The sequence below is a fragment of the Phoca vitulina genome, unplaced genomic scaffold (genome assembly GCF_004348235.1).
Source record: "Phoca vitulina isolate PV1807 unplaced genomic scaffold, GSC_HSeal_1.0 scaffold12, whole genome shotgun sequence".
Classification (NCBI taxonomy): Eukaryota; Metazoa; Chordata; class Mammalia; order Carnivora; family Phocidae; genus Phoca; species Phoca vitulina.
The window spans coordinates 18,619,247-18,634,673 of NW_022589715.1; the positions used below are offsets into that span (position 1 = coordinate 18,619,247).

Below are 15,427 nucleotides of genomic sequence, written 5' to 3' on the forward strand. Positions count from 1 at the left end.
TCTCATTACTAAACGGCTAAATCAGTCTGCATGGTAGTGCCATGTCTAGTGGTAAATTGACAACAATTTATGTGCCTGTTTAATTGTGCACTATGCTTTTACTAGCCTAGGAAACTACTTAAACATACCAAGAATATTATCTAACTTTCTTGAGAAAACCTATACAGAACTAGAATATGCTAATAACTATATTCTGGTCTGAAATGTGGGAGTTCCTCTGTGTGAATGTTTATATATGTGTATATCCAGATACATAAACACTCTGGAGATTATGTGCAATGCTGTGAAGTGAGCATCACATTTCAAAACAAAATGAAACAAAATTAAGCCTAAACCTCTCCAGGAAAATCCTATGCACAGCTAAACAGGTAATTCTACTGAACTAAAGTTTTCACTTACTTAGGTTTAGGACCACAGTGGTAAGATAACACATACTAGGTGTGAATGCCATTTGAGGAAGCCAATCCTACGTAGACACAGCACAGCATACATATGAACCTTGGGTAAAAAGAAAGAAATTATATGATGGATTTTATAGCCACACTACTTCATACGGAACATACCACCATAAGCAAAGCCACTGTTTTGAAGGCAGAAAGACAGCTAGAACTAAAGAACTTAACATAATTTTTCAGGGGCTTAAAATGTTCCCTAAGAGTCTGCCATACCCAGGGAGTAAGTGGTTCGAATTTAGTAATAGAACGCAAATGAGACCATTAGAAAGGCAATGAATTTAAAAATAAACAGGCAAATTATAAGCACAGGTCATTTTTATAAATTAAGGTAACCTTAAAAGTGAATTACATTTAATGTTCAAATATGCATTGGTACTAGTTTCTCCAAGACCTCTCATAGATATTGGCTTAAATTCCAACATTCAGAGCTCACGTATCACATTCTGTTCCCAGTTTTCTGAAACAAAGTGCTTCTCACTGATAATCACCAAGGACGATATGTGGCAAGAAGATAAACACTTATATCAGAATTAAGAGGGATACCTGAGACCCTGACCTCTTTCCACAGGCAAAGATTTCAGGTTATAAAGAAAAAAAACATTCAAGACTAATTCAGTCAATATTTAAATTTATATATCCAGGATTACCATGAACATAATCAACATAAAAATTACCTATTCTGTATTTCCACCCAGGAGAGGGCAAGGAAAAATGAGCTTAAATTTCAGCAGCGGCAGAGATTTAGGTTAGATATGAGGAAGAGTTCCCAGACTATTGAGTGCTGTTAGATTCTAGGATAGTCTGGCCGAAAAGGCTGTAGAGCTTTAAGAATCAGATAGATTGCATCCACGTAAGGTGACTTAACCCAGAAGATAGAGATAGGTAAATCTGGGGACTCATGAAGTTCCTTCTGATTTTATTTTATATACGTATAGAGTGGGTAAGTCAAAAAAACTTTCACTGACTGCCTCTAACAAAAATGAACACTTCCCAACAATGCTTTGTAATTTAATCCTTAAAATCAACCTATGAGATAAACATAATCCCCAGTTTCCAGATCTAAAAACTGAAACTCAGACAGAGGTTACATAATTAACAAAATTAGGGGAGTCAGTATTTAAAGCTAGGTTTGCCTCACTTCAAATCCCATTTCATTGTAGTATTTTTCATGGAAGCAAACAAGGGATATTAGTACTTGGCTTCCTTTGGCAAGTAGGTAGGGTATCATTTCCAAGCACTAGAGACCTTCAAATACATACTCATCACACATCATTTGAATGCCCAGTTTGTGCATTGCAATGTAACTAGGAATATACCAATGGACTGGTTCCAATTTAAGCACTACAAGAAGCCATCACCATCACGTATGTTTGAAGATGCCCTAGACCAAAAAGGCAGCCTGTTTTCTACTTTTCAGATATAGTGAATAAAAGTGCTAGTTGGGGTAGGTACACGGTTGCCTCTACAAATCTTCTATGAACCAGATAGAATTATATGGAAGAAAATCCCTGATTGTCAGCCATGGGCTCATCTATAACCCTGCCCAGTTCCCAAGCATATGCATAAAACCTTATCAGTGGGGGCAGGACACATTAAACGAGAGAATCAGGACAGCTCAATATAAATCTATTGTTTTAGTCTGTTCAGACTGCTATAAGAAAATACCACAGACTGGGTAGCTTATAAACAACAGAATTTTATTTCTCACATATTTAAAGGCTGGAAGTCTGAGAGCAATGTGTCAGCAGGGTGTCAGAGGGCTGGTAAGGGCCCTGTTGCAAGTTGCAAACTGCTGACTTTTCCCTGTGTCCTCACATGATGGAAGCTGTGAGCTAGCTCTCTGGGACCTCTTTTATAAAGGCGTTAATCCCATTCATGAGGGCTCTGCACTCATGACCTGGTCACCTTCCAAAGGCCCCACCTCTTAATACATCACATCAGGCATTAGAGTACTTTAATATATGAATTTTGGCAGGTCACAAACATTCAGACTATAGCACCTATCATTACTGCTAGAAAAGTAACTCCTAAAACCTGTTCTATGAATGATGAGTCAGTAGAATCTTCTATTTATATAAAGTCAATGCACTACTTAATCAGAAAAAAAAAGCAATGGTAAATTAAAATCCAAGAAAGGGCTCTAGTCTATTCTCTTTGAAACTTGAGGCTAATTTGTTTTAATAATTAGATTCAAAAAAAAGAGATCTTTGCAAACATTGTAATGGGCCAATTTATAGAACTAAAAATGTGTCAGAGAAAGTGAATTTCTTAAAATTCAATGAAAAATTAAATTCAGAAAACAGCCAATGAAATATTTAAATTTTTCACATGTTTACTTACTGAGCTCTGACTTTGATAGAAGCTGCACGGACTCTTTTCTTTAGCCAAGGTCAGTGGATAACACAGTGAGTTGTGTTTCAAGTATGAGCTTTTCTCTTCTCTTCTGAGTAATTATTGTATTAGTTGACCTTGGCAAAACCTAATGTGAAATACTGTTGCCAAGTGAAAATAACATAGTACTAAGAGTAAGAAAGTCAATGCTTTAGTCAGAATTCTATCCATGACATAGAATACGGTTTGATATAAATCTGTTTCTTACATGAAAAGAAATATTGTAATAGCCTTTAAGAATAAAAGTATATATTCAGGAACAATTCAAATAAAATAAAACAGTTGAAATGGCTAAAACAAAAATTCTTTCAATGAGGTGATTGATTGCTTCCTTTAATTAGAGAATAAATTATAGTAATAAACCCATATTGATTACTGAAACTTCCAACATGAATGGGAGCTTTTGAAGTAAAAATCTTTCATTGTTTAGTGTGATGCCACTTCCACCATCCCCTTTCCCTCCTAGCCCTGAATACCTCTCCATTCTGAGGGAAAGGCCCAGAGTGCAGGCGGCTAGGTGTTTTCTCGCCTACTCTATATTCCAAAGTATGCCCTATGCAACAGTTTTCACATTTTGCTTTTGAAAAAGCAAAAGGAGATTTGCTGATAAGGAAGAAAAGAGATAGGAACAGTTTTTTTGTTTTGTTTTGTTTTGTTTTTTTCTGGTCACCTCCATGGATTAAAGAACTATGTCACCTACAGTCAAATTTGCATACAAAACTAAGATTCACAAAGGAATGGGCATTAAGGCAAAGAGCAACATACTACAGTCAGATCTGCTCCAACCTCTACCACACTAGCAACCAGCTGGTGACACTGGACCTCAGCTTCTCCTGGCTTTTTTGGTTTTCATCTCTAAAATGAGCAAATGCAATGATATGATTTCTAAATGGTCTTTAGAACACTCTGACAGTAAATAACAATAGGTTTAATTTCTATTTGCCCTTTGGATTTTGTTTTATGCCTCTTCTGGACAAATGAAGGCAAAGTCAAAAAGAAAGAAAACAGAAAGGTGAAGAAAAGCAAGACCATAGAATTATCACCATTTTCGTCAGTTATGAAGTAAGAAAACCCCCATTTTTGTGGGGCTGTTTTGAGAAGAGGATTAATTTAGATAAATAGAATATCTAGCACAAGCTAATGCTTTGTATGAGGTGACTTGAGTCTCTTGACCTAATGACCTATTTTTTACTTTTTATAGAGGCATTCATATAGGAACCTCAACAATTTAACAGAAGTTGGATGCAGAACCACTGGGCTATTTGGTTCTGGCAATGGGTATGTCAAAACTACCTGAATAATTAAGTGTGTCAGTCTCACTAGAAGGTAACATCTAGAATTATCCCTGGGCTGATATCAGTTTTTTCTGCAGTACAGTGCACAAAATTAGATTTTAGCATTATGTAGCTATATGCCCTCTCATTATGTTAAGGATCTCCATATGTACTTTTTCCCCCAAACAGTCTTTTTTCTAAGATTTTTTATTTATTTATTTTTGCGAGAGAGAGACAGTGAGAGAACGAATGAGGGGTGGGGGGCAGAGGGAGAAGCAGACTCCCCACTGAGCAGGGAACCCCATACAAGACTCAATTCCAGGACCCTGTGATCATGACCTGAGCCGAAGGTAGGTGCTTAACCGACTGAGCCACCCAAATGCCCTCCCCCAAACAGTTTTAAAGGAGATATTTCCAACAATTAGTCCAAACTAATGTTGAGTGGTTTTCCTCAAATGACACTTCAACATCTAGGAGGCTATTAATGTTGTTTCCAATATGTATTCTCAGCCACTAAAACGAAGTTTTATATACCATCAGGCATTAATGTTTATGAAGAAGGGCCAGCATATGAGTGATAAGCAATTCCCACCCGCCTTTGCTGAATCTAGCATAAGCTTTATATTAATAGTATGACACACTGAAGAATAAGACAGCAGATCAGGCATAACCATTCAACACCCAGAATCTATTTGCAGATACATATTAAAAGAGACACAGCTATAAGAGCGAGTTACATTTCTCTCATTTCCTAAAGTAATGATTTCTATTCATTTAAATGTCCCTCATTGACTTGAATCATCTCATTATCACAGGTCCAATGTACTCCACTTTTTAGGCAATAAATCTATGGTAATATTCTCTATAAAGGCCTGTAGGTTTAGTAGGAAGGGCACAGAAGTCTCTAGAGGCAGAGTTGTGTTCCAGTGGTCACTTTCCCACTTAGTAGGCTAATGACTGTGGGTAAATTAGTTTACCTGAATATGCTTCATTTTATTCATGTTGTAAGGACTAAAAGTACTTCTCAGAGTTCCCAGAAACAGTCAGGATCCAAACAATGTTAATATCCCAAACCTTGCTCACAATGTGTAGTATTTGGTATAGAGTTGCTAGCTGGCTGGCTGGACGGATGGCTGGATGGATGGCTGGATGGATGGCTGGCTGGCTGGATGGCTGGATGGATGGATGGCTGGCTGGCTGGCTGGCTGGCTGGCTGGATGGATGGCTGGCTGGCTGGCTGGCTGGCTGGCTGGCTGGCTGGATGGATGGCTGGATGGCTGGATGGCTGGATGGCTGGCTGGCTGGATGGATGGATGGATGGATGGATGGCTGGATGGCTGGCTGGCTGGATGGATGGCTGGATGGCTGGATGGATGGATGGATGGATGGCTGGATGGATGGCTGGCTGGCTGGCTGGATGGATGGATGGACGGACGGCTGGATGGACGGCTGGATGGATGGCTGGATGGATGGCTGGATGGATGGCTGGATGGATGGCTGGATGTTGCACTCAGTGATGTTATGGTGATACTACAGGGACTATGTTTGAACATTTTGATATTGGGCCTTCTCACCTACCTTATTTCTTTACTTATATTTCATAACATTTTGCTATCACAATTGGGTTATGGTTTTAGAGTGGATGCTGGGGTATGTTGCCTAGATCCCCTTTTCAGTACCAAAAAACTCAATTTCTCCAGATACCAGGAGAGATGTGTATTGGCTTACATCTGAGTCCTCTGAAAACTGCCTCTGACTGAAGTAGGATGCCTTGCCAGTTATGCCTTTCTCCCAGGGAAAGACTGCACCCAGTGAGTAGTCCATCCAGGCGTCTAAAGATCTTATCCTTTTACCTCAAATAGAGCAACTCTGAGGAGCCTTTCAAACTTCAGCACTCCCAGTGGGATCAGGTGAGAATCAGTCAATCATGCAGTATAGAAAGTGGGAAACTAGATGCTTTGAGAAATTTTAGACACAGAGTATGAACTGACATTGATATCTAGGGACTCAAAAGATCATTATGAACCCCCCACTCCCCACTCCCCCTCCCAACTAGAGTGTGGGTATATGGGAGTTAGGTAATAAATAGAGTTGCAGCCCAAGTCTGCTTCACATGGGCCCACTGGGTCTGTGCATCCAGTCAGCAGGTCATTTACTGGTCCCTGAAAGTCTAATTGAAAAGAACACCTTTACAGATAGCAGAACTCCCAATTTGGCTCATTGTCCTTTAAGATAAAAGTACTAGAGAAGGGAAGGACAACAGTATCTGCTAACAGGGGGAATAGCAGGTATTAGTGTAAAACTTAAAGATCTAAAGGATCCAGGGATGGCAACCTCCATCATATCCCCATTTAATTCACCAGTCTGGCCTCTACAAAAACTATACAGGTCTTGAAAGATGACAGTAAATTACCACAAACTTGACCAAGATGTAACTCCAATTGCAGCCGCAGTGTCAAGCATGGTATTTTTACTAGAACAGATGAACACAGCCTGACATACACAGCCACTGAGCTGGTTAATAGATCCTTTCCTAACTCTATACAGAAAGTATGTTCAGAAGCCATTCATACATGGGAAGGAAAACAGTATAGGTTTATGGTCTTGCACTACATTTATGTTAACTCTCTTATCTTCGATCATATTAAAGTCTGAGGGGATCTGAACCTCCCGGATGTTCTGAAAGACATGGCATTTGTCACTAAGTCAATGAAATCAAGTTAATTAGACCAGATGAGCAAGAAAGAAACAAAATGCTTTAAGTTCTAATGGAAGTATATTCCATACTTACAAAAACTTTTGAAAAATGGTATGGTAGTTACAAAACCACAGGAACTGTACAATAAAGGTCCACCAAACATGTAAGTTCTATTGCTTTAAAAAACACTCTGCTGGCCAAAACAGGTTTCTAATCCTTATATTCTAATCTTATATTTTTTAATAAATTGAAATATAGACAAAAGTTTAAAATCATTAGGACAGAATTTAGTCTTACCTTACTTTATGAATAGGTAAAAAGTAGTCTGAGTTCTGAAATATTAGTAATTTTACATGACCTATGGAGACATAATCCTTATTGTATATAGCAGATCTTCATCAGAATGAACAGTCTTTTCTTTAAAAGACATTCCTAGGGTCACCTGGGTGGCTCAGTTGGTTAAGCGTCTGCCTTCAGCTCAGGTCATGATCTCAGGGTCCTGGGATCCAGTCCTGAGTCGAGCTCCCTGCTCATTGGGGAGCCTGCTTCTCCCTCTCCTTCTGCTGCTCCCCCTGCCCATACTTGTTCTCTCTTTCTCTCTCAAATAAATAAATAAAATCTTAATAAAATAAAATAAAATAGAAGACATTCCTATGCAGGTTGGCAGTACTGGGCATGGGTCAGCCCAAGTGCCTGAGAGTGGGGGTTGGGGGTTATATGGAGAAGGCTGCAGCAGCTGGCCCATGTACATGTGAGCAGGTCAAAGTGAAGGCACTGTGGGGGCAACCAAGCCAAACTGCACCTGGCTCAGCAAGGAGGTATAGCATTCTCAGGTCTCTCCACTTACTCAAGAAATCACCATCAAGTGTACTGTATGGGGACTAACATAACATAATAAAATTAAATTAAATTTAAAAAAAAAAAGAAAGAAAGAAATCACCATCAAGAAAGAAGAGGGAACGGAAGCTGAGTTACTAACTGTCCAGTTCCAGACATGGGTAACCTTCAATTATGTGGTTGTAAACTACACCAAGGAGGAGAAAAAGCAGCTTTACACTGCTCAGCAGATTGCATAAAAAATACAATGCTTGAAAAAAATAAGAACCCAGTTTCCTCAAGGCATCAACTTTCCAAACGAATGTAAATCCTCTAGTTGTTAAAGGCTAAATAGCCAGGGCTGGTAGAGAAAGGAATTCACCAAGACACCTGGTCAGATTCAGAGACTGCAGTTGAAATTAAATCATCAATTTCCAAAAATAGCATTTCTGAAGATAAATAATTCTATGATATTAAAATGGAAGAAATGGTAAGAAATATTTGTAAGTAACTGTCATTAGGAATCTGGAAATGTAAAAGCCAGATGGACAATTATCAGGAAAATGAGGAGAGACATTTGAGGCAAATTGCAACCACCCAAAAGTAGGTACTTATTTAGGAGAAAATCTGTGGAAATGGTGACTATCGAGGGGATCATATCCTTCCTGTTCAGCTAATGTTTGAGGAGTTGCTCTGTAAATAAGACATATGTGTTAAAAGTTTAAATAGTTAAATAATTTACTTCACTGGACATCAGCAAGGTGATGAAAATAAGAGTAACAAATGTAATCAAATCTTTTATTGGAACATTCACCTTAGTCAATTTGCAAGAACTCCAGCAGGAGATAAACTCTACAAATGATAGTGATAAACTCTCTTACTCACAGTACATCCTTTGGTACATCTACGAATATAAATAAAAAGGAAAACCTCATAAATGTAAAGAATATGTAGCTGGAGTTCTCACAACATTAACATCACATAAACCATATTGGTGAGGAAACTATGAATGTAAAGAATGTAGAAATATGTAGAAAGACTTTAGCTGCTTCTATTGCTTTTTTTGCACATTGGAGAACTCATGCTGAAGACAAACTGCCCACCTATAATCAATATGGAAAAAGCCTTCTTTTCATGGCTTATGAGACATTAGATAACTCCTACCAGAGAGAAACCTTATGAAAGTCCTAATTGTGGAAAATCTTTCAGACAGAACATTATGTTCATTATGTATCAGAGAACTCATATAAGAGAGAATTCCTACGAATGTAATAAATGTGGGAAGTCTTAAGCCAGAGATTTCATTGCATTATGCATTGGAGAATTCACAACTGTATGAAACCATATTAAGTGTAAAGACTGTGAAAAATAGTTGAAACCCTCACTTTTTTCACATCAAAGAACCCAAACTGGAGAGAAATCATATAAATGCCAAGATTGTAGATAATTCTTCAGCCAGAGTCCTGCCTTTATTTTGCATACAAAAAATCATATAGAGAGCAACTATACAAACATTGTCAATGCTGGGAAGACTTCATCCAGAAGAATAACCCTATTAATTATCAAAGAATGTATATTGAAAGAGCCCTATAAATGCAATCAATGTGGAATTACCTTCAACCAGAATTCCCTACTTATTATTCTTGTTAATGGCTTCAACCTCATTAGCTATCAGAAGAGCCATATTGGAGAAAACACTTATTAATATAATGAATCTGAAAAATTTGTCACCAAGAGCAATAACTTTATGTTGCATCAAATAAATCACTCTAGAGAGAAGCTCTGTGAATTTCATCTATGCAGAAATATTTAAAATCATGCTATTACCCCAATTGTACACTAGAGAACTGGTTCTGGAGACACACACCCACCCACCCACACCCACACCCACACACACACACACACACACACACACTACATTTCAGTACACAAATAGGTCAGTTTCATCTTTTCAAAAATTCCTTAAATTCCTACAAAAGTAATTGCCTGAGAAGAAACCAGTAAGTAAGCAAATTGCTGTTGAGCCAGCCCAGCTTTTATCTTTTCCAAAAAGATAAATAAATAAAAATGTAGGGAGTGTTGTTGCTAAGAAGTTTAAGTATTGTATACAGTTCTTGTAACAAAAGTTGGAAAGTAACATTCCAGTGAGTTAATATGCAATTGTTTACTTAACTGTTACCCCTTTGGGACACTTAATAGGTTTTAATCTATTATATGTGTCTGCTCTAAACCACATTTTGCTCAGCAGCAAGAAAATGTGCAGCAATCAGAGATACACATTTACCCTACTCTTAGTATTCATTTTCAATATATTTGCATTTGTACAAGAATTGATAGAGCATCTATAGATAAATGAGCACAAGAGATTTAGTAAATAAAGAGATTAAAAGGAAGTTTATTTTTTTGTTGTTGTTTTTAATTTTTAGTTAAATTCCAGTTCATTAACATATGGTGTAATATTAGTTTCAGGTGTACAATTTAGTGATTTTTTTTTTTTTAGCTTATTCAGTATGACTAAAATAATACTTTGGATACAATTTTTAATATTTTTAAAAAGATAGCTTGTCTATTCTAAAGTCAAGAAAGGCTGGATACAACTTACTAGGAAACATTGCTGTGCTAGGAAACAATACTAAGTTATTTTAGGTCATAGAGCACTACTCTCTGAGACATGGTTTTAAAAGCTCCTGAGAATTTAATTTTCTGTAATTTGGGACCTAAAGGAAACATTGGGCAGTTCAAGGAAAAGTCCCATTCAAATGGAAACATGTACCTGGGCAATATTTCAGTAATTGTACACATATGATAAACAAAACCCTGTGTAAGCTGCCCCCAACTTCTCCAGTACAACTTTATTATGATAAAGAAAACAGTTAAGAGGAGAGCCTTAAGCTTTCCTGTCCAGGTTGAACCCCATCTCTTCCCTTAACTAGCTGGGTGACCTTGGCCATGTTACTTAGCTTCTCGTGCTTGAATTACACATATCCCCCTTTCTTAAATGGGATACTAACAGTCCCACAGAATTATTGTGAGAATTAAATGAGAAATAGACAAATGGCTTAGAATATCAGTGCCTGACACATATTAAGTGCTTTACCATTACTAGCTGTGTTTATTACTATCATTATTATTTCCCTAGCCTAATTTAAACCTGCTTGAGTACTGCACTTCTAGTCACATGTTTCCCTGCTTTGCCTAAATCAGGAATTAGTAACTTGGGAGATCCCTAACCCCGGGTGTATAGATTAATTGCTGGGGATCAGTAAAACACTCCTGATATTTCTTTTAAGAAAAGACATTCCTAAGTACAGAAAAATGTTGTTTTCATCATTTTAACATTTTAGCATATTGATATTTAAGGTTATGGGTATAGTTGGGATACCAGGTCAGCTGCCTGACAAAAGTCAACAGAGCAAGGGATTAAACAAGATTTTTTTTTTCTCTCTCTCATGTAACACTTGAAATGTTAGCAGTTCATACTTGATAGGGTTACTTTATGTCATGGACCTAGGCTCCGTCGATCTTCTTGCTCTGGCTTCTTCAATAGGGAGCTTCCATCGTGTGCTCTAAATCCCTTTACCATAACTCAACCCAGCTTGCAGGTAGCAGAAAAGAGGAAGTGGAGGCATGCCTCTCCTCTCTAAACACAAGGCCTGGAGCTGGGGCGCCTGGGTGGCTCAGTCGTTAAGCGTCTGCCTTCGGCTCAGGTCATGATCCCAGGGTCCTGGGATCAAGCCCCGCATCGGGCTCCCTGCTCCTCGGGAAGCCTGCTTCTCCCACTCCCCCTGCATGTGTTCCCTCTCTCGCTGTGTCTCTCTCTGTCAAATAAATAAATAAAATCTTTAAAAACAACAACAACAAAAAACATAGGGCCTGGAGGTTGCACACAACACTCAATTCAAACTTGATGGGACATAACTTAGTCAATGATCAGAACTAGCTGCAAGGGTTAAATAAGAATGTGAGAATTGGGTAGGGGGGCTAACATACTGTCTCTGCAACAGTGCTATTTTGTGAAGCTCAGTTTATATGTCATGTAGATATTTGGAACTAGGAAAACACCTGAGTCTGCATGCTCTATAAGACTCATATTGGTGTTAAATACTTTAAACAAGAATTTATAATGGAAACTTAGCTATAGTGTTGCATATACAACATCATAATATTCACTAACATGGGATGATGTTACTAGCCACCTAGCTTTACTGAGAGGATCAAGTGACATACTTTAACGAAACCAACACTCCCAAGTAGGCGCTCATATAAGTTAATTCTCTTCCCTATTATCTTCCTTCTGGATAGCTCTGGTCTATTCCCACCTTCAGGTTATAATAAAATAGAACCATTGACTTATGCTCCAACTGGAGCATAATGGGCTTCTCCCTGAAGAGCAAACTGATACCCTTTAGACAGAGTCTTACGATTGACAGCTACTTGCTTCCTATTCAGATGTCTGCTTATCCAAGCTTGGGAGTCCAGAACTCTAGCAAGGGATGCCAAAGAAACATTTCTATAAGGCCACTTGGACTCTAAATACCTGCTAAGCATTTTCCTTGTGTGACCCACAGAATTTAAGAGGTCATCCATCTCCACTCTGGGCCGCATGAAAAATCCATCCTCTTAGCGTCACCATCAAGTAGCTCTGAAGACATATACATTCCTACCAAGTCACTGAAACTAGTCTAGCTATGTCCTTTAAGTATCAAAACCTGCTTATCTACAAAACCACATGCACTTGTCTATATCTGGTATGCTAAAGAAGACCTCCTTGCAGTAACATCCAATATAAGAACTAGTAGGGTTACCTTCCACCCTCAGAAATCCACCTACTTGATGGAATTAATAAATTCAACTTTGGCCCATTCCTTCTATCCAAAAGAATGTGCTTCAACTACTTCACTTACAAAAAGGAACTTCCTATTTTTACATTCTCCTGCCAAGAAAGTGACTGTGTGCTATGTCTCTTAAGCTCAAGAGGTTATGCGCTGACTTTTCTGGATGTGACTTACAACTCAACTGATGTATTCCACTACTACCCCAACCATAGAAAAATTCCCGAGCCTGATCTTTGACTAGTTTTATTAAACTCTGTCCTGGTCCAAGAATAACAGCTGTCTTTTTCTACTTTAATATTTTAAAACAAGGAATTTAAATTAAGTAGTCTTTTTTTTTATTCGTTAATATTTCCAAGTTGATGTTAATGAGATTTTTATTTTATGATAAAGATACAGAATGGACCTGATAAAACAGAAAAATACAATGTGTTATTTCCAGATAGTTCTGCAATATTTTGTACCTTATAAAATCATTTCCATTACATAATCACATTTTCATATATGGTCATCACTAAAATGATCTCTTCATTTGCTAGCCAAGTATAAAAGCAATGTATTAAAAAAGGTCTAATCAGGTGGATGGAAAGAGCTGAGTTGTTCAAAAAAAGTTGGCAGGTTAAAGTGGTCAAAACAAGGTAGTCAAAATAATGGGTCAAAAATATTTATTTCCCATTGCTGATTATATAACTAGTCAGCTACAGATGCCTACTTAACCTTTACAAACAATAAGTATTCTAATTAAGGAAACACTAAAATTTGCATATTAGTCTTCTTAAGAAGGAGGTATCATAATGCTTTGTTATTAAAATGGAAATTTGATTTTAATTTCAAAGTTAAAAAAAAAATAATGATCCTTTCGAGAATATCCAACCCATAATGACCTCTTCTTTGTCCTTTTTAGCTATCGTGGCTTTTTTTATTGCTTTTTGCAAGCTTCACAAATGTTCTAATGGAAAAATATGAATATGTAACTAAATAGTAGAAGTAGATACCAGAGATCTAATATTTTTTAAATAGAAAATCAACTTAAAAAGTGACTACAACTTTTTTCAATTGTTCATAAAACATCCAGGTTAGTTTCAGACAATTCATTTAGCACTGCAAGCTGAAGTGTATGAAAACATTGCCTTAAAGACAAACAGTGCATTTATAAATGATTGAGGAGGAATTAGAAAACTTTAGCAACATTAGAATTCTATTTTTAAAATAGTGGAATATGCATAAAACTTATTCTGATATTCTTTAAATTTACTAAACTCCTCCATATACTGATTTTTTGAAAAAAATTCTTAATGGCATATTAAGGACAGAAATGCATCATGATGGAAAAAAACAAGACATTAAAATATAAATGTTTGTTCTTAACAGTTTTGACCAATTTACTAGGAGATAGTGAGATCGTCTTATTAGAATAAATAAGTGTATGTATGTATAAGATTTCCAAAACTAAAACAGCTACATTCTATTCTAACATTGGTAAGATAATAATTTATTGATAATGTTTCAAGTTCTATGGTATGATTTTATATGCATTATCTCTGATCCTTATGATAACTCCGCAGGTTGGTATTATTACCTCATTTTACAGATAAGTAAATTAAGGCTCATTAATGCTTATTAATCCTGCCCAGTGCTAGGGAGCAATGGAACTAAGATTAAAATCTAGGAGTTTTGCTCCAAAGCTCAAGAAGTACAAAAAAACGGAGATATTCTGTTCAAAACTGTACAACTTAATTTCACTATTTTTAACTCACAAGAACAAAGAAAGTCAAATAATAAATGCGAAAAGGAAAAGTAAGTTTTGCCGCTTAAGTCTGCAAAACTCTTAACATAAAGAATCCTAGATAGAATAGTTATTTTAGGAAGAACCTTTTCCTTTTAATGTCAGATAACATAACATTTTCTAATACAAATTCTTTTCTTTCTACAATGAAAGACTGACGACAATAGCCCATACAAGGGGATGAAAATGGGGGCTAATACTGGCACTAGGAAATTGCAGCAGACAAACAAAACCCTTCAGGTCATCCTGGCAAGTCTAACATCACTGAGAACGTTCACACAATTTATAGTACTTTCAGTCTAAAGGGTTAGGCGTATTTCAATTGTAGAAATATAAAGCATAGTTTTTAAAAGCTAAAGAACAAAAAGAAATTAGAAGGCATAAAGCTTTCAGTTGAAGAGCATTATTAGTTTTCTAGCATTATGAAAAATTATCACCATAAGTACCAGGTCTAATATTCCATAAAAATTATAAAGATTAGGAACATGCAAATTGCAGATGTTCTCAAAAGTACCATTCTAGTAAGCTGAAGCACCAGGCACTATATTATCTATTTTATCAACTCCTAAGCCATAAGAATTTGGGCTAGATGGTAAATACGTCCACTCCGTTACTAGGCATATCTTCCACTATATAAGTTTATCCTTGTCATAAACTTATAAGGTTGAAAATGTTGACAAAGCACATATAGATAAGCATAGTTACAATTTTAGATTCAAAACCTTACAAAGGGGTGCCTGGGTGGCTCAGTGGGGAGTCTGCTTCTCCCTCGCTCTCTCCCCCCCACCCTGCTTGTTCTCTCTCTCTCTCAAATAAACAAATATTTTTTTTAAGTAAATAAAAAAATAAATAAAACCTTACAAAGAAATGTCCCTTTAGGCCCTGTCTCATGGGCATTTTACAAGGTACAAAATGCAAATTGCAAGCAAACAAAACCAAAACACTTTGGCCAATACATTAAAATTAGACGTTTAATCACACCAATCAGAAAGCTATTAAGTAAAAGCTACCAATTTCCTACTCTCCAGAGAGTGTTAAGACAGTGTTAAGATGCTTGAAACAGCTTCTTTGGTCAAACCTGTGGTAAGTAGGAAAAACTGTCAATACTAAAAAAGTATTCAGAAAAAAAAAAAAATCATTGATGAATTGAATGGTGTCTAGAAACTACACAAAGC

The 15,427-nt window shown here is 36.9% G+C and overlaps 1 protein-coding gene across 5 annotated transcripts in view; it reads right to left on the reverse strand.

Moving 5' to 3' along the window:
* Positions 1 to 15,427, reverse strand: part of CTNNA2 (catenin alpha 2) — a 1,077,601-nt gene that overhangs the window by 1,033,767 nt on the left and 28,407 nt on the right. The window contains exon 1 of one of the 5 annotated variants that reach the window (XM_032410575.1): positions 400 to 2,996. The exons of 1 other annotated variant lie outside the window; for it this stretch is intronic. In XM_032410575.1, the coding sequence (XP_032266466.1) occupies positions 400 to 451 (52 nt within the window). In that variant the 5' untranslated portion in view covers positions 452 to 2,996. Of the gene's footprint in view, positions 1 to 399; positions 2,997 to 15,427 lie in introns of those variants that run through there. 3 more of the 5 variants (XM_032410577.1, XM_032410578.1, XM_032410579.1) reach the window with 3 other exon arrangements.